Here is an 18,068-nt window from a genome sequence, read left to right on the forward strand (position 1 = left end):
TCATTGGAGCAAGTCTTCTCTAAATATGGACAGATTTCTGAAGGTGAGACTGCAGAGCCAAGCTGGGATAGTTTCCCTTAATCTGTTACATTTCCCTGGYGCTGATKAGWTTTTCCCCACCTCTCCTTTTCACAGTCGTGGTGGTGAAAGACAGAGAGACTCAGAGATCCAGAGGTTTTGGCTTTGTTACTTTTGAAAACATCGATGATGCAAAAGACGCGATGATGGCCATGAACGGAAAGGTGAGGAGGCTCAGGAGCTGATTCTTTATTTCCAGTAACGTAGAAAAGGAAACAGGAGAGGTGTGCTGCTGTTCAGTCTGTGGAGAAACAGATAAATGCCCRTGTYTTGAAAGYGTGAAAYGTTACAGATATAAGAAATCTGGTSATAYGAATTTACRTGCAAGTGTATATTAAGAGYRTAAACTTGCCTGAGTATAAARTTCCATGATAGAACCTGCATGACTGAAATAGTGACTTCATGGGAATTCSTGCAAATAGAATTAYTGTATCAATTTTCTTGCCTAGCTGGCCTAGTTGTGGCATGAAATACCCGTTTATTTTATGAGAAGCAGTAAATCCTGGCACTGCTTAGCTGATTATGAAGGCGTGCAACTCRTTCTACATGTGCTTTGCTATTTAAATATTTAGATTTGGCTAACTGTGGTTCTGTTTTAGTCTGTAGACGGGCGTCAGATCCGRGTTGACCAGGCTGGCAAATCCTCTGAGAACAGATCCCGTGGCTACAGAGGGGGTTCCTCAGGGGGCAGGGGTTTCTTCCGCGGAGGCCGAGGCCGGGGTCGTGGCTTCTCCAGAGGTGAGTGCATGGGGGTCAGTCACACTGGATGGAGTGGGTGTCATTTGTTAGAATGCTTTAAAAAAACCCATTTCCATGTATTTCCAAGGAGGTGGAGACAGAGGCTATGGCGGCAGCAGATTTGATTCCAGAAGCGGAGGTTATAACGGTTCCAGAGACTACTATAATAGCAGGTAAGGGCTCAGCCAGCGCTGAGGGTCGTGGGGAAGCCTTGGTGGATGTCAAAGCAGCGGAGAAGCAGTTGAGCAGCTGTAAAGCAGATGCTGTTTGTCCYGCAGGAGTCAAGGTGGCTATGGGGACAGGAACTCAGGAGGCTCCTACAGAGACAGCTACGACAGTTACGGTAAGTCCTGCTTCGAGCGGGAGCGCTGAGTCCGTGTGCTGTAGGAGCTCTGAAGCTGCTGAGCCTGAGCCTGGAGCTGTGCAGGCTCAGGCTGTGGACGTGGTGGTGCCGGGAGATTGTAATGTAATGCATGTGCAGGAGTTGCTCGAATCTAAGGCAAAGCAAGTGTTTAAAAAAAAAAAAAAAGGTGTTCTGAAGCCCAAACTCGGCTGCCCTAACGCACTGACCCGCGGGTGGGGGATCTCAGTAGCCAAGTAGCCGTAGCCTCGGAATAATGCAAAGGGAGTAAAATGCTGGAACTTGTCTTTGCTTCAGTGCCTTTACAATTGTGCCTGCTTCTTGTCCTCAGCTACACACAACGAGTAAAAATCCTTCCTGACTCAAGATCGTCCTTCCAATGGCTGTATTTATAAAGATTTTTGGAGCTTCGCTGAAATGGTTATTGTGTAGTACATCTACTTGTATTTTCACTTTTGTAGTATTATCAGTTCTGATCTTGTCACACACAGCCTGGCAGCTTCTGAGACGAGACTGTCTGATTAGACTGTCTTGGAGAAAGCTCTGCTTTCAAGTGGTTTTAATCTTTTTTGAAAGCACTTCAGATTTTATTTTATTCTCCATGAATGAGCCAAGGTGTTCGGTTTTGTTTTTTTTAAAGTTGGGGCCCCAATTCAGTTTCTTTTGAGCTAGAAAGGACCTTGTACCGATGTTCACTGGAAGCTGAACAAGCTGTGGACTTTTTTCTTTTTTTTTTTAAGTGCATTACCTTCGTCTTTTGTAACATTCCTTTAGTGTAGCAAGGTAGGAATGCAGCCTGGGTTCCGTTGGAAGGCAAACCACCTTGATATATCTAAAGAGAAACGTGCTTGTATGTTCAACCCGCATAACGGTATTTTTACTGTTGTAACGATGTAAATGACCCAGAACTAGACTTGCAAACTTACCATAAAGAGGTTCTTGAAAATGTTTATTTATATTGTCCTTTTTTACTGGAAGAAATATGCATATTCCATTGCTGTTGTATTTGAAGTGGTAAAGGATTCCTGTATACAGTTTTCTTTGGCTTTACGAAGCCTATTAAAAGACCGTCTGAAATGAACTCTGCTCCTGACATTTACATTTCATTGCACAACACAACCCTTGGAGATGAAGAACAGTCTTGGGAGCGAGAGGAGGAGATTAGGGACAGTGGCAGAGCCAGCCRGACGACTAACCAGGCGCTGGAATTTAAATCCTTAAATCGGTCTTGACATCTGAATTGGCCAACAAATCTCACATAAAATGGTCAAAAATTGTCTATAGAGGCTGGAAGCACAAACCTGAGGGTGTGCTAGGAGCAAAGTGCAGTCGGAATGTTAGGAAGGATAATGGATGTTTCCTCAAAATCTGCTKTAGCCTACACTGGGAAGCTGTAGAGAAAAGCAAAGTGCTGTAGTCCCTGGGCTGTTCCCTGCGTGCCGAGCGCGTGTGCGATGGTAGGGGAATGCCGGGCTTAGCTTAGCTGTGTCATTGCTTACAAGTTCTAAGAATTCTTTGCTAGCAAATGGAAACTGCAGTGTCCTTGGAGAAAAGAAGTGTTGTGCCTCCAACAGAAACCTCTGAGACGAGAGCTGCTCTCTTGGCTAGTTCATATGTGGAAATAGTCCTGTAATTCGAGGTAACTCCTTTTGCTCATGTCCGCATCCTTCCTCTTGTTGAGAGCTCATTTGAAAGTCTAATGTACCTGTGAAATATTCCTTTTGACAATTTTGGTCAGCTGCTGGAAAAACGTTAACCCATGCCGTATGCAACCTTTGGCTTGTGGCACACCTTGAGTTCCACAGATCAGAGTTGGGCATGCAGCCGTGTCTTGCTGTAGGTACGGAAGCAAGATGGGAACGAACTCCCTGACTCGATATGTGTTCATCTATTGAGACTCTTCCTAGACCTTCATTAAGTTGCTCACTTTAATTGTAGCTTTCTTTGCCATCCTACTTGTTGCCATTAACTTTTTCCCATGGCCCACACTTCCTAAGCAGCCATGTYCAAGTGTTAACTCTCTGCTTAGGGGATCCAATCCATGGGCTGGCTGAGCACGGGCAGCAGCCGGCCCGGAAMAGTTTTCCCAGACTGTGCTTTGTGGTGTGATGGGTTCAGCGATGGCTTGTGAGACCCTCGTGCGCTGTGAGCTGTGTGGGGAGGTTGGGGGTGAATTTAGTCTCTGCTCAGAGCTTYCTGTTAATGCCTCTCTGCTTTGGCAGGCTGAAGGGACCTGGCACACACCTCGGAGGCCAAGCGGATCCTGAGGGACCAGAGCTGCGTTCCAGGGATGCAGGAGCAAGTTTGCCAACCAGGTAACAGCCCTTTCCTGAGCTTTTTTTCTCTTTTTTTTTCATAGCCTTGAGCTCCAGTAGCCCTATTAAATTTCTGTATCTTTATCTCCCTGCCAACTCTCTTGTTTCTATTTCATTTCAGCACTGAGACACGTCAGAGAAGACAGAAGGACAAACAAATCGAGGAGATGMAGAGCTCAGAGCAGTGGTGTTGCTCATTTTTATATGGATCAGTTGAACCAAGTCAATCAAGCTGGAATAAAACACTGAAATGTGAAAAAATTATTATCTCTTGTCCTTTTTGTGGGAAATAGGATATTTTTGGCAAAAGTATTTGGTGCACAGCCCAGTTCAGAGAATTGCTRTGGTGCTTGAAGGTGGATACATTTGGCTCTGAGCCAATTGATGCATGATCCTCATGGAAAATGAGGTCTRTTTGGTAGTTAAATCCCAAAAATAYRGCAGTTCARTAATGAGGATTTGGGAGAGGCTGATAACTGAGTTTTTGGCAGGAGATTGCAGGGTGAGAGCAGTGAGAGGTTTTGATGATCTCAGCTGCTCCTGCCCATTTTTTGTGTTAAAGAACCGTTGATTGCTTCATCCCACCCTTTTCTCCCCTTTTTTTTTAAACTGATAAACTCAGAATTTGGTGATGAACTCAAAAGCCCCAAGGACTTGATGCCCAAGAGCCATCAGCTCCCAATTTCCCACTGATAAGAGTCTCCAGACATTCCTGCCTGCAGGAGGGGATTATTGAGCTCACTTCACAAAACCTACTTTTCCTCCTTTAACCTTTTTCAAATTATCTAAGTGAGCAGCATTTAAAAAAAGCAATCAGCCATGACACACTTCTGGGGGTTGTATTGAGCAATTCACCAGTGAGGATTYTTTGCATGTTAATGCGGGAGGATATTAAATATAATGAAGGATGAGGAGTGTGTGAAGTCTTYGCTGATAAAAATGCAGTCAGGTGAGGCTTAAAATGAATTCAGGCTGAAAATACTTACAAATAATKCTTTGTAAGACCTCCCTAAATAGGATGCTTAGACGCAGGCAGTAATAATGAATAGGTGCRAAAATAGACCCTGGTTGGAGGTGCTGTTATTTTTGGCATTGCTAATTATGGCAATGAGTTAATGATGTCTTGCTGGGAGGGGTGAAGAAGTCGCTGGATCCGGGGGCTGGATATGGAATCCAGTGGCGTCATCCGGAAGGTGTTTGGGTGCCGTGGGTCTGACGTGAGCTCGGGTGACCCAGTTTTAGCCAAAATGCCCTTTTTTTTTTAAAGTAAGCCCGGTGTGTCCAGGCAGCTTGAGCCGTTCCTTGGGKAAACGGGGGAGTGGAACGCGGCTGAAGGGCGTGATTGAGCCCTGGTCAGCCTTAAGAAGCTGCGAAAGAACAAGGGAGGGGTTTGGAATTCTTGAAATCCTTAAAATGCTCCCGTTTTTATCTGCGTTCACCCTGGGGCGGGAAAGGCCGCCCTGAGCGGGGGGAAGGACGACCCTGAGGGGGAAATGGCGGCTCTGGGGGAAAAGGTCCTGCTGTGAGGGGGACATAGTGACACAAAGGGAGAAATTATGATGCTCAGGGGGAGATGGCCGTGAGGGAGGAAGGACAACGCTGAGGGGGAAATGGCGGTTCTGAGGGAGAAATGAGAGTCCTGGAGGGGCAATGGCGGTTCTGAGGGAGAAATGAGAGTCCTGGAGGGGCAATGGCGGTTCTGAGGGAGAAATGAGAGTCCTGGAGGGGCARTGGCGGTTCTGAGGGAGRAATGAGAGTCCTGGAGGGGCAATGGCGGCCCTGAGGGAGGAAGGATGACCCGGAGCGGAAAATGGCGGCTGTGACGGACAGGGGGTGATGCAGTGAGGGAGAAATGGCGGCCTCTCCGAGGTGGCCGCAGCCGCCAAGGGGACAACGACGACTTGTGAGGGCAAAATGTCGGAGCCCAGCGGCGTCTCCGTGAGGGAGTCACGGCAGGACCGGAACGGCGCAGCCCCGGAACCCGCGAGCGGCTCCGCGGGGCCCGGGCGGTGCCTGAGCCGCGCGCACCGTCCCGGCGCTTTCCTGCGGCCGCCGCTCCCGCTCCGCCGGCCCGGCCATGCCGCGCCTCCTCCTCCTCCTCTTCTTCTTCCTCCTCATCCCGCACCTCCACCGCGCCTCCACGCCCAGCCCGGGCAACAGCACGGAGCCTCCGCGGGCGGCCGCGGGGAACGAGACGCAGCCGGAGTCSGGGCACGAGTCCGGGCCGAGGCTGTCGGTGGGGTCGGGGCTGCCGGTGCTGAGGCGGGCGGTTTATGTGCTGAGCGCTCTGTCGGCGCTGGCCGCGCTYTACTTCGTGCTGCGGGCTTTCCGGTGAGTGTGAGGGGGACGGGCATCCCACCGTGGGTTGTGTCTGTTCCTGCTGAGCTCTGTCCTGGTTTTATCCTAATACTGGTGTTCCCTGAGCTGGGGTTGTGTCTCTGCTGGTCCCAGTCCCTGTTCTCCCTGTCCCGGGCTGTGTCACGGCTTGTCCTGGTTCCAGTGTGGCTCAGGGGTGTCCCCTGCTTGTCCTGGATTCCCCTGGTYTGGGATGTCACCCTGATTGTCCTGGTGCCTGTCCCCCTTCCAGTCCCGGTCACGGTGTCCCCTGTCCCTTGCCTGCCCCATTTCTTCTCCTAATCCCYGAGTTTGTTCCTGTTTTCCCTAAATCCCCCTCCCTCTGCCAGYCGGGGCTCTGCTTCCCCTGGTCTGGGATGTCACCCTGTTTGTCCTGGTCCCTGTCCCCCATGGCTGTGCCCCTTCCAGTCCCGGTCACGGTGTCCCCTGTCCCTTGCCTGCCCCATTTCTTCTCCTAATCCCTGAGTTTGTTCCTGATTTCCCTAAATCCCCCTCCCTCTGCCAGCCGCGGCTCTGCTTCCCCGCTTATCCCCTTGGCAGCGCGTCCGAAACGCTGCTGTAAATCCCCAGCGCTGTTAATTACCCGAGGTAATTAGCGCTAAACCATCTCCGGTCCCGCTGGGTGGGGACAGCAGCTCACTCACTGTGCTCTCCCTRTCCCTCAGCCCCAGGTCCGAGTGCCCCAGAAACGAGCCCAAAACTCATTTCAGGTTGAAGAAGCCCCAGAGGAAGAAGTACGGGCTGCTCTCGAGCCACGACGAGAACATCGAGCTGGGYTCCCTGGACAGTGATGAGGAGACCGTGTTTGAAACACGGAACCTGAGGCGGTGAGGGAGCGTTTTGTGTGTTTTTTTGCGTGTTGCTCTTTTCCTCACAAGGGGCTGAGGCTCCTTTCCCAAAGCCGTGGATGCTTTGGCACAGTTCCTACAACCAGATCTGCATAAATTAGAACGCCTGTGTGTGGTCTCTGTGTTGGCACATGGATTTATCTCGCTTTTCCTCATTTTCTGGCCCAGGGAAGCCTCACTGGCAGGGTTATTTGGATGCTGCTGTGGGGTCGCAGGGCTGTTGGGAGAGGCAGCTCTTGTGCCCAGTCTGGGCCTCCCTGTGTTAGACAGGAAAACAAAAATTCCTGGTTTTTTTTTTTGTTTTTTTTTTCAGTTCAGGAGTTGCTTCCAAGTCATATCACAGTTTGAACTCTCAGTCCCATCAGGACATCCATTCCTGCTTTCCCAGCAAAATTCCTGTTGGTTTTTTATTTTTTCATTTTGGGAATTGCTTCCAAGTCATATCACAGTTCAAACTCCCTGTCCTGTTGAGATATCCATTCTTGCTTTCCCAGCATGGTGTTTACATCCCTCAAGTTGGATTTCTGGGGAGGTTGTTTTAAAGCTGAGGAGAAATGTCACCTCAAGGAATGTCACCTCAGCTCTCCCCACCTGTSCTCCCCCTGATTTTGGGTGTCTCCTTTTTTTTTTTCCAGATGATTCAGGACCAGCAATGCCAGCTGCCAGTACTGATGGAGGGTCCAATCCCAGTGGAATCTCCAGTGCTCAAGTTCTGTAYCTGCTTACAGTGACTATTAATTAACAGTTCAAGCCCTTCCATAGCTGGGGCAGGGGAAAGGGGACCAAACCTGTTTTCTTCACATGCATTTATTTTTGGGGACATTTTTTGGGAAAGTTGGGAGCTGTTCACTGCATGGGGAGAGGCTGAGGTAAGGGAGATGTTCCTGGATGATTTTCAGCAGCTGAAATTTGAGCTTTGAGCTCAAGAGCTGCCCCTGTGCCTCATATCCCTCTCTCCTTGCCCTGGAAGCATCGGTTTCCTTTTCCAGGCTGATCCTCTTTCCTTCATGCAATATCAGGTTACTTCTTTGGGAAGTGTCTCTGTAATCAGCTCCTGGGAGGAGCTGGGAGAGCTCTCGGTGTCTGTTGCACAAACAGGGGGTRGGAGGGTGATGGTACAGACAGAACAGCTTTGGGAATGAGTTAAAYGAGTTAAATTTTGCAGGGTTAGCAGTTCCTGGGATAATCCAGGTCATTCATGGGTTTACAGACATGTTTACAAATGGAAGGGGCCACAACCCAAAGAAATATTTCTCCAAAAGAGCCACCGAAAGGGCTGGGAGTGCCCGGTGTCTGCCCAGCCCCAGTCGTGCGTTCATCGGGGACACATGTGACACTGGTGACACGTGTGACATCTCCAAACTCTGGATTTTGAGATACCTGAGGAAGAGCCAGGGAGTGTCTTGGAGCAGCTGATGCCTGGAAAAGGGGAGACCCCAACCCCTCTTGACTGTGATTCAGATCAGCCCTGGCTGTGAGTTATCTCTTCTCCACGACCCTGGAGTTTCACTCCCTTGGCTGGTACTCAACGGGGATCTTCCCTGCAGCCCATTGTTATGTGGATATTTGGCATCTGATTGTGTAGGACCAAAGGTGAATGTGTCAGGAGGTTGTTGTTGGGTGGATCTGCTGCTAAAACTGCTCGCCAARTGCTCCTGTCTGTGGCCTTTCTTTCCAAACTGGCAGCACATCCTTAAATCCCACTTCTCCCCCAAGCTGGTAGTGCCTTTGTTTGGATGTGCCCTGCGGGCAGGGAGGTCCCTGTGGCACCTTTAGGGTGAATATTTCGAATGTCTTTGGAATGTCTTTGGCTCTTTTCCTTTGGCTTGCAAATCCCCTGTGGATCAGGGGGCATTGGTGTCACTTGGGGAGGGGACAGATGGGGTGTGCTGATCAGGGAGGTGCTGGGGGCTGGCAGCTGCTCCAAGATCCCCTGAGGCTGTTGAAGGAGTGCTGTGATCCTGTGCAAGTGGCCACGTTCCCCTGTTCAGGACAGGTGAGGTTTCCTGGAGAAATCCCACCTCTGTGGCAGCTCCCTCTTGCATGTGCACAAAAGGATTTTAAAACACATATATAGGTATATTTTTAATAACGCCGCCATGTGCACACACAATGCTTGGATGTGCTCTGTTCTCCTGTCGTTTGGATCCTCCCACACCTGTTTTGGGGTGTTCCCTGCTTGTGTAGCTGCTGCAGATGGGAGCAGGCAGAGATTCCTTGTGGGAATCGTGGGGATTGCTGCACCAATCTGCCTCTGGAGCTGCGTCATCCGTGGTCAGGGATCTCTTGATCCTGCAGGGCTGCATGTGCTGGTAATTCCCTGGCTGTTCAATTCCCTCGGGAAAATTGTCCTGGTAATTCCCTGGCTCTTCAATTCCCTCGGGAAAATTGTCCTGGTAATTCCCTGGCTCTTCAATTCCCTCGGGAAAATTGTTCCTTGTGCTGTTAGAGCCACGTGAGCCCGACTGTCCCAATCCTTGCTCAGTGTTTGACCAACACATTCCTCAGTATTCCTTTACCTGRAGTGATGAACCTGAACATTCCTGAGGCTCCCCCTCTGTTGGGACARGTGGGGTTTGTAATTCTCAAGTTTCCTCACCTTGCAGGAGTGCAGGATTTGTTTGTTGTTAAATGATCCGGATCAGAGGGAACCTCAAGCCGTAGGTCCTGCCCTGAAAATAATTCTGCTGGAATTTGTTCTGGCTGGAACAGGTGTTTGTGTTTGAGCAGGGAAAGGTGTGGAGCAGGTTATGAGGTGCCTGTGCTGTGTAAGTACCAGGGAAAGAATTTGAGGTGCCAGCCTGGAATTTCTGCACCATTCCATCTWCTCAGAGTGCTGCTGGTCCCTTTTAAATGGTGCAGGGTACAAAGGTGCTCATGGGGCTGTTGCTTGTCCTCATTCTTGGCTGGAGACAGGTGGGAGCAGTAATCAGGGACCCTGTGAAGCTGCTTCTATTCCCATCCTGCCTTTCAGCAGCAGTTGGTGTCTGGTTTTGCCATTTTGCCCTTTGCAGGCCATATCATTCCATCCCTGCTCCTCCCTGACTCCTTGGAGGCCTTTTCCAAGAGGAGAAAACCAAGTGGCAGCCCTGAGACACCTTGGGGTGCTCAGCATGATCCCATTTCTCCAGGAAGAATCAACTGGAGCTGTCACTTCTGCAGTGTGAGCAGTGCCAGGCCAGGTATTTTTGAGGTGGATCCTTCAAATAACAGGAGCTTTGAACACCTCATGTCACATTTCCACAAAAAGGAGCAGTTCAGGTGTTACTTCCTTTACTCTTCCAGTTCCTCCTTTTAGATCCCTGCACTGCTTGGGTCTTCCAGTAGCTTTCCAGTTTTAGTTTTTCAGGCTAAACACGGGGATGCAARTGGACCTGTCTGTGCCTGGCCCTGGGCAGGCTGAGACCTCACCAGCCACTGCTGCACTTTTCTTTCTCYGGGGTGAATCAGGGTGTTGGTGGGAGGCTCTGTTGGTTTTCAGGATTCCTGCTCATCCCAGCCAAAAGGAGCTGATGGACCACAGCCTGTGACAGTCACCACCTGTGTGTGTCACGAGTGACTCTGCTCCAAATTAAGCCAAAGCCAAATTTCTAAAGTTTACATAATCCCTCTCTCATCTTGGAGGCTTCATGGGATGTTCTGCTGCTGCTACCTGTCCAAAACCAACTGGGCCATCTGCAGGGTTTATGGGATCTGTGGGATTGGGATGGGATCAGCTCTGTGGTTGTTCTGTGCCTGGAATGGGATCTGCAGCGTGGGGAGTGCTGGGAGAGGGGCCTGGGATGGGAGCCCTGGAGTCAATAAACAGCACTTGAGCACGTTGTTGTCTGAAATCCCCAAGGAGCAGCTCATGTTTCACCCTCCTGGAAATGCTGATTTATCTTTAAACAGCCACCGGCCTTGTATTGATCAATTGTTTTCCTGTTGTTGAGCATCCTTTCCCTTGCACCTGGAACTCCTGGAATAAAGCATTCCAGCCCACCCGTCCTTCCCATGGGATGAGGCTGCTGTGGTGGGTTCGTGGATTTRTGGAGGCCTTTGGGTTTCCCCCTGCCCTGCTCCTGCTCACAGGACAGTTCCACTGTCCCCTCCTGTGCTCCCAGGGCTGCTGCTCACCTTGTGTCCCATCTGGAAGTGTCCAAGGCCAGGTTGGATGGGCCTGGAGCAACCTGGGACAGTGGAAGGTGCCCCTGCCCRTGGCAGGAGGTGGAACAAGGTGAGCTTTAAGTTCCTTTTCAGCCCAAACCATTCCATGACTCCATGATTCTCCACTCATCTCTGGCTTGGTTTCAGTTTTCTAAAGTCTCCTCCCTTCTTTCTGTTCTCATTAATCCCTTTTCTTCTACAGAAGACCAAATAAGGTCCCTGTGATGCCAGTTCTGGCCTCTCCACAGCAGCAGARCCAAATTCCATTTTGCTTATTTGGGAGCATTGAAGGAGAGGCTGTTCCTGGGTCATGGAATCATGGAATCTCCTGAGTTGGAAAGGACCCACAGGSATCWTCGAGTCCAACTCCTGGCCCTGTCCAGACACCCCAACAATCCCACCCTRTGCCTGAGAGCATTGTCCAAACCCTTCYCCATTCCCTGGGGARTCTGTTCAGTGCCCCACCACCCTCTAGGGGAAGAACCTTTTCCTAAAATCCATCCCAAACCCCCTGACACAGCCCCAGCCATCCCTTTGGGTCCTGTCCCTGATCCYAGGGAGCAGAGATCGGTGCTGCCCCTCAGGAGTCTCCCCTGMGTCTCCTCCAGGCTGAAATGARAATATCCCAGCTCCTCCCTGCAAGGAATTAGTTCCAGAACAAAACCAAGGGCGTTCCCTGATTCTCACATCTGCTTCTCATCCGTCTCATTCCGCTTGCGTGGATCAGTGGCATTGAGAAACCAGAAGTCACGCTCCCCCATTCCCCCTCTGCCACCCTGCCCTGTGTCCCCGTGTCCTGTCTGCCTGTCCTGRAGCAGCAGAAGAGGGAGAAAAATTTTGTTTGCTCCACGATTTACCCTTATTACTGTTCCCGGGGTTTTGGGGRGCAGCAGGGCCGGGTACAACAGGAACTTTGGGGAGCTTTGGGGATCCCTGTAGGTGGCACTCACAGACCAGACTTGAGGCTGCCGGGGCACTGCCGGCACCTGGGGAAGCTGCAAATAAATCCTGGCGCCTTGAAAGGCAAATCCTCCTCCAGCAGCTGTCTGGGATGAGCTGGAGAGCCCTTTGGGAGGCCRTGTCCCTTAGCCTCGGGGTGGGGGAGCAGCAGGTTTTGGGGCGGCTCCTGGGGAGCTGTTGGGAGGGTCTCTCTCGGGGAGAGTCTCAGGAGCAGGGGAGGGTTTTGYCCCAGCTCCACCTGAGCCAGGTTTCACCTGGACCTGTCCGTACTTGTTTGGGAAGGATTTTTATGATTCTGGGCCTGACAAGGTTTCGGGATGCCCTGGTTTGATGGAGTGAAGCCGCCAGCTCCAGCACAGACATGAACACCCAGCCCTGGCACRGCAGCACCCTGGGGGCACCCCGGCTTTCCTGGGCCAAATTAACTGCAGTGCTAATGAACTAACAGAGAGCATTCCCTGTGCAGCAGCATGGGCAGGGCAGCATCACCCTGTCTGGTTAGACTGGATACTGGAGAAAATTCCTTCCCCAAAAGGAGGGGATCCAGCCTGGCACAGGATCCCCAGGGCAGTGGCGGTGTCACCATCTCTGGAAGTGTTYAAAAAACCCCTGAATGTGGCACCTGGGGGACATGATTTAGTGATGGCCTTGACAGTGCTGTGGGAATGGTTGCACTTCATGATCTCAGGGGTCTTTTCCAAGAAAAATTCCACTATTCTGTGCTTTCAAGCTCTGTCTGCGCATAGTGCTGGGAGCTGCTGCAGGATTGGAACCGCGTGCTTGTTCCTTTTCAGGCTCAGGGGGCTGTTACCCCAATTAGCACTAATTGCTGTGGCCTGTGGTGCTGGACCAGCTGCAGCTGTGCTGTGCTCCCCCCATCCCTGTTCCCTGCTCTGTGCCATCCCCTCTTCCCGAGCTCTCGCTGGGGACAGGCTCCGGCTGGCGCTGGCTGGGATTCCAGTCACAAACACAAGCTGGCGGCATGGATCCGCTCRGAATTTATTTTAAACTCGAGGTAAAGTGCTCTTGATGCTTTGGATGCAAATTTCCTTGCCTGGAAAGGGAGCTGCGGGGCCGGTGGAGTGCCGGGGAGCTCTTTTGATTCCAGAGCCTGTTTGCTGCTGCGGTTCCTCGCTCCACGGAGTGCAAAATCACCTCTGCGGCACAGCCCGGGGAGGGAGCACCGCTGGCACTGAGAGCTCTTCTCTTGCTCTCTGTCCCCTGGTTTTAATGAGGGTTCATGGCTAAAGTTGGTGTTTTTTGTTTTATTAATTTTTTTTGTGTATTTGTGTGTGACACAGCAATCTGCGTGTGATTTTTCTGGATTTTGTATGGAAGAAGAGATGGTTCAAGTGCTCCCAGTCTCCAAAGGAGAGAAGAGAGGGAAATATAGGATGGGTAAAGGATTCTCCATTCATGGATTTCAGAGTTTATTGTCACGGGATTCCTCCAGTACTAAATAGACCTCAGTTTTAATAGGTGGCATTAGCCAAGGCTAAGTTRGGTGGGGTTTGGAGCAACCTGGTCTAGTGAAAGGTGTCCCTGCCCATGGCAGGRCGTGGAATKRGATGAGCTTTAAGGYTCTTCCAACCCAAACTATCCCAGGGTTGTTTCCATGAGTCTCTGGGTCTATGATTGTCCCCATGAACGCACTGGTCTCGWCTCATTGAAGCCAAGCCCTCTCTGGGTGAGGAGATGAGCGTTGCCAGGGGGAAATGTCACMAGTTTTGTCCAATTTATTGTTCATACACTCACTGGGTGGCTCTGGGGCCTTCAGGGTGACTGTGGGTGGCTCTTGGAGTTTCCTCATAAATGTTTTCAGCAGCACTCACAATTCTCCTGTGCTTCTGTCCCTCTGGGGCTCATCATGATCAAGGGCTGGGTGGTCTTCCTCACCTTCATTCTATGGACACAGACACTCCAAAATGTGTTTCTGGGCTGGTGAAAAATCGGGTGGCACATTGGGAAAGAAGCTGGGAATGTTTGAAAACCTGCTGCACAGTCTCTGATGTCTCCTCTGTTCCACTCAACAAAGCTCCCCTACACAACGAGCAGATTTTCCTGTATCAGAAATTACCTTTACTTAGTTGGCTTTTTGTCTAAATCCTCCTTCTGATCTTTATTTTTTTCCCTTCCATCATGGAAAGGTGAATGGAAGTGGCACTTCAGCCACCAAAGCCTTTCCTTTAGAATTGCTGGCTGTTTTTTGTTTTAAAATTTTTCCAAGGGGGCTTTGCAGGGGAGGAGGAAGGAGCGTCCGCTTTTCAAGTGACTCTGGGGAATAAAAGTATAAAGGAYGGGAATGATCAGAACCGTGCTGGCAACAGAACAATATTTTATTTTTGAGTACCAGAGCTAATTGGAGAAGGAATTCACACGACAATTTTTGCAATCTAAGGATGAGTAAACATGAAAGGGGCTCTTTGCTCCTGAACGTGCTAATGCAGCAGGGGGGGAAACAGCCCAAAAATTAAATTGGAGACAATGTCTTGGCTGTTCCAATCCCATTTTTTTGCCATTCACGATGCTGGATCAAAGTCATGAGCCATGTCCAGGGATATCTTTTGGGGGGATGGAACTTTCATTCACCCATGGGTTGGAACTGCCAGAAAATGGGGATGTTTGGGTCTGATTTGGTGGATTTCCATGGGCTGTGGGATTGCTGTGGATCCGAACAGATCCTGCTTCAGCAGGGCTTGGAGAGCCCCTGCCCTTGGAGAGGTGTTTGCAAACAATTACCAGCTGCTTTAATTAGTGTGGGATGTGGAGAATGGGAGGTGATGGGTTAGAGCACATCGCCAGGGGGTGGAATGAGATGACTGGAAGATCTCTTCCCATCCAGACCATCCTGGCATTTTCTGGTCACCCCATTCCCAGTCCCTGTRGTTCCTGGGTGTGAAGGGGTTTGTAATGTCACATCCAGTGCTGGGAAATGCAACTGAAATGGGATTTTTCGAATTGGTGTGTGGGCAGCTGCTCAWGCTGCTCCCACTGGAGGCATCTCCCAGTGCTGCTCTGATTCCCTCCTGCCATGCTGGAATCCCCAGGAATTGCTGTTGGCAGCACCTGGGCACCCTCAAAATTATTCTGGTCAGGTAATCGGAGCCTGGAAATGGGGGTGAGGAGATTCTCAGGTTTGCAGCCAGAAGAGCTCATTCTCATGGGGTCATGCTCAGGCAGAGGTTTGTCCAGCCCTGTGTGATTTAAAGGCAGAAAGTTTCCCTGGAGAGGTTCCAGCCTCTCCATGGAGCATTCACTCCGCCCTGCTATGCTACTTTTACTTTCCGGTGGTTAATTACTCTCGCTCTTTAAAAGAATAAAACCTCGTGTACTTAAAATAATCCCAATTATTTCATTGTTCAGCCCGAGCTGAGCCCAGCCACCCCCGCTCCTGCAGAACTGCTGGAAAGGCTGTTCCTGACAGGGAAAAGCTGATGGGCATTAACGCTGTGAGCAGCAGCTATGGGGATTGAGGTTTTGGGGGAGCTGCTCCACCTGYACCCCCAGGTGCTTCTCCAGGACATCCCAAGGWTCMTCAAGTCCAATTCCAGCTGATGTGTGGCAGGGCCTRTTGCAATAGGATGAGGAGTGATGGTTTTAACCCAAAAAAAAAACTGGATTTAGATTGGATAAAAGGAGGAGATTCTTCTCTGTGAGGTGGTGAGGCCCTGGCACAGGGGCTGTCCCATCACTGGAAGTGTTGGATGGGGCTTGGAGCACTCTGGGATAGTGGGAGGTGTCTGGATGGAACTGGATGATTTTCCCACCCAAACCATTCCAGAATTCCACGATGTTGCCAGACCCGGCAGCGTGGGGCTGGTCCGGCTCTGCCTGCTGAGGACATCCCGGAGGAGCAGAGATGTTCTCCTGGAGGGATGGARGAATGGCAGSGGAACCTCATCTTACAAAGGGGACCCTCAAAGCAGCCGAACAGGATGGTGGCAGTGCTTCCATCTCCGTGTGCTCCGGAAGCGCAGCGGGACCTCGGGCGCGGTGGCTCAGACTCGCTCGTGCCGGGGTATATTCGTATATTTTGATCCTTTTTCTTGCCGGTGTTATTTTAATCCGCTTTTCTCTCACATCAAACCCCTCTTTCTGCAGAATGCACAGAGGCATCGGGTTTGTGCCCTTTGTGATTGGTAGCAAAGGGCTGTGATAGCGCGTTTTTCCTTTAGAACTGGAGGTTTTATCCCTGTGATAACTTTAGCTTCACCACAGTCATCGTTCGGGCTTCTCGACTGGCGAGGATGAGCGCAGGAAAAACGCTTCTCACATTTATTAGAKGAAGAGAGGGCTGGCTGTCCTTAGGAAGGTTTCCACTTCTGTCATCCAGATGTTATCTCATGGCTCAGGTGGGTTTGGAAGCTGAGTTCAAACCCAAATCACCTCCTCCCTCCATCTGAGGTGCTCTGTGGCTTTATCAGACTTCACATCGATGTGTTGGTTGGCACCACTTCCAGGGTGGATGATTGCCAGGAGCAGAAGTCCCCGGGAGCAGCCTGGTTTTCCTGGGAGCTGCACAGCCGGAGGGAGCCCTTTCCCTCCAGAGCCTGTGTTTCCCACATGGAAAATAACATGTAGGGAATGTTTTTTTTCAAATGAAGGAAGGATTAAGGCACAGCAAGAGCTGATTTGCCAAAGGGCACTCAGGGAAGCGGTGATGGATCAGAGATGGAAGCGGAATCCTCGGCTCAGCCCGAGCCTGCCCCGCCACCCTTTTCCTTCCCTGCTCCCTGGCTGCCCAGGTCTTATGGGATAACCAGGACTTGGATTTCCATCCTCTTAAAAGAGGCAATTTAAGGAGCTTTCCAGGAGAGCAGAGCTGCAGGTCACCTCCTCGCCGCTGAAGATGTTTTTCTCCCCCTTTCTCCTTCCTCGTGCTCCTTCAGAGCCTCTTTGCTCTCCTCCTTTCCCACCGCTCAGAGCCATTCTCCCAGCTTCAAAAGGTTTCCTAATTACCCTAATGAGGTCAGGAGAGACCAAACGCTTCTGTGACTTAAAGAAGGGGTGGGAAGGGGTTGGGAGGGGGGAAATATCCCGGCTGGTGCCTCAACGAGGTGTCACGGGAAGGCGGCGTCTCCCCCTCYGCACGTTCTCCCCCGCCCCTTCCCATCTCCAGCAGTAAAAAAAAAAATAAAAAAGGAAAATGTGGACAGAAGGTCTCAAATGTATCAAACAGCTTTTAGAAAGAAATTCCTTTTGCCTGTCAAAAGAACAAACAGATACACCAAAAACTGTCAGAATTAGTGTTGGAGTAATTGCAGCAGCTCTCCAAGGTTAATGCTCCATTAACGAGCAGCTCTCACGCAGCTAAAAGCCAGGACGAGACAGGTTGTCAAAGGCTTCCAGGAGATTAAAGCGCCGCGTTCCCAGCCAAATTCTCCCGTGGATGTTGTTTGGGAGGGAGGGAAGGGGGGCGTTTGTGGGGTGGAAGCATCACCAGCCCCGGCGTTGGCGGAGAAGCTCGACCCGGAGCGCGGGGATGGTTTCCAGGCCTTGGCAAGGTCGCTGCCCCTGGGGCCTCGTGTGGGTTTAAACACTCCAGAAATGTTTCAGCACCTCTAGGCCGAGGTTTAAGCGTGTCTGAGGGTGGCCCCGGGTCTGTGGGATCTGTCCTGGTCACTGAGAGGAGTGGGGCCATGGCGGGTGTGGTGCCCCTCAGGAATTAATCCTGCCTGGGTTTCATCCACCCCAGGCGATTCTCTGTTAACTCAGAATGGARCTGGGGCCTGATTTAATCTCCAGGCCGGTGCAAGGCTCATTTAAACAGAACTGTCAGGAAAATTAATGCACAAATGCCAGAGGCTYATGTCCAAAAAGGAGACAGAGGAGTCCTGTAACTTTATTCATGAATAAAGAGAGAGGCCATGGGCATTTCYYATGGGGTCCCTCAAATTGTTGGGGGACACAGCCCCCTTTTTATCCTAATTTCTAGGCCTCATCTCCCTCTTTTTTTTTCCCCATTGGCTGAGGTACTCAGAGCAGACTTCCCGAATCGCCTGCTCTATGCCCTCCTCTAATATGCACCCTCCTCTAGTTATATAAAAGAAAGAAAAAAAACCTATTCGTAATCCTATTAGTCTTTGTTCTTTTTCTCTAGGTTCAGGAATTTAACAGGGCCTTGGCTGAGCAACAGTCTGTGTTGATTAGTCACATTTTCTAGAACTAATAGTTTCTTCTGTTACTTCCCTATCTGTAAGTTCCTAGCCCTATCTACAAGAAGATTCTGTTTGTAAAGACACATTCATCTTATTCCTTTCTGGACTT

The 18,068-nt window shown here is 50.6% G+C and overlaps 2 protein-coding genes across 3 annotated transcripts in view; both read left to right on the forward strand.

Annotated features, from left to right (window-relative positions):
• The window catches only part of CIRBP (cold inducible RNA binding protein), a 15,012-nt gene extending 11,259 nt beyond the window's left edge, over positions 1-3,753 (forward strand). The window contains exons 4-9 of the mRNA XM_057377565.1: positions 136-242; positions 678-816; positions 905-989; positions 1,095-1,159; positions 3,400-3,492; positions 3,614-3,753. Of these exons, the coding sequence (XP_057233548.1) occupies positions 136-242; positions 678-816; positions 905-989; positions 1,095-1,159; positions 3,400-3,404 (401 nt within the window). The 3' untranslated portion in view covers positions 3,405-3,492; positions 3,614-3,753. The remainder of the gene's footprint in view (positions 1-135; positions 243-677; positions 817-904; positions 990-1,094; positions 1,160-3,399; positions 3,493-3,613) is intronic.
• Positions 3,754-5,564: 1,811 nt separating this feature from the next.
• FAM174C (family with sequence similarity 174 member C) lies at positions 5,565-8,939 on the forward strand. 2 transcript variants are annotated; one of them, XM_057377548.1, is made up of 3 exons: positions 5,565-5,823; positions 6,558-6,674; positions 7,331-8,939. In XM_057377548.1, the coding sequence occupies exons 1-3, from the start codon at positions 5,570-5,572 to the stop codon at positions 7,332-7,334; spliced, it is 375 nt and encodes a 124-aa protein (XP_057233531.1). In that variant the 5' UTR covers positions 5,565-5,569; the 3' UTR covers positions 7,335-8,939. The 2 variants fall into 2 exon arrangements, with proteins under 2 accessions (XP_057233531.1, XP_057233530.1); XM_057377547.1 differs by lacking the exon at positions 7,331-8,939 and having other exon boundaries at positions 6,513-6,678.
• The last annotated feature ends 9,129 nt before the right edge of the window (positions 8,940-18,068 follow it).

Source organism: Malurus melanocephalus, unplaced genomic scaffold, assembly GCF_030028575.1.
Source record: "Malurus melanocephalus ecotype Western Australia unplaced genomic scaffold, MMel_1.1 scaffold_318, whole genome shotgun sequence".
In the NCBI taxonomy this organism is placed as follows: domain Eukaryota; kingdom Metazoa; phylum Chordata; class Aves; order Passeriformes; family Maluridae; genus Malurus; species Malurus melanocephalus.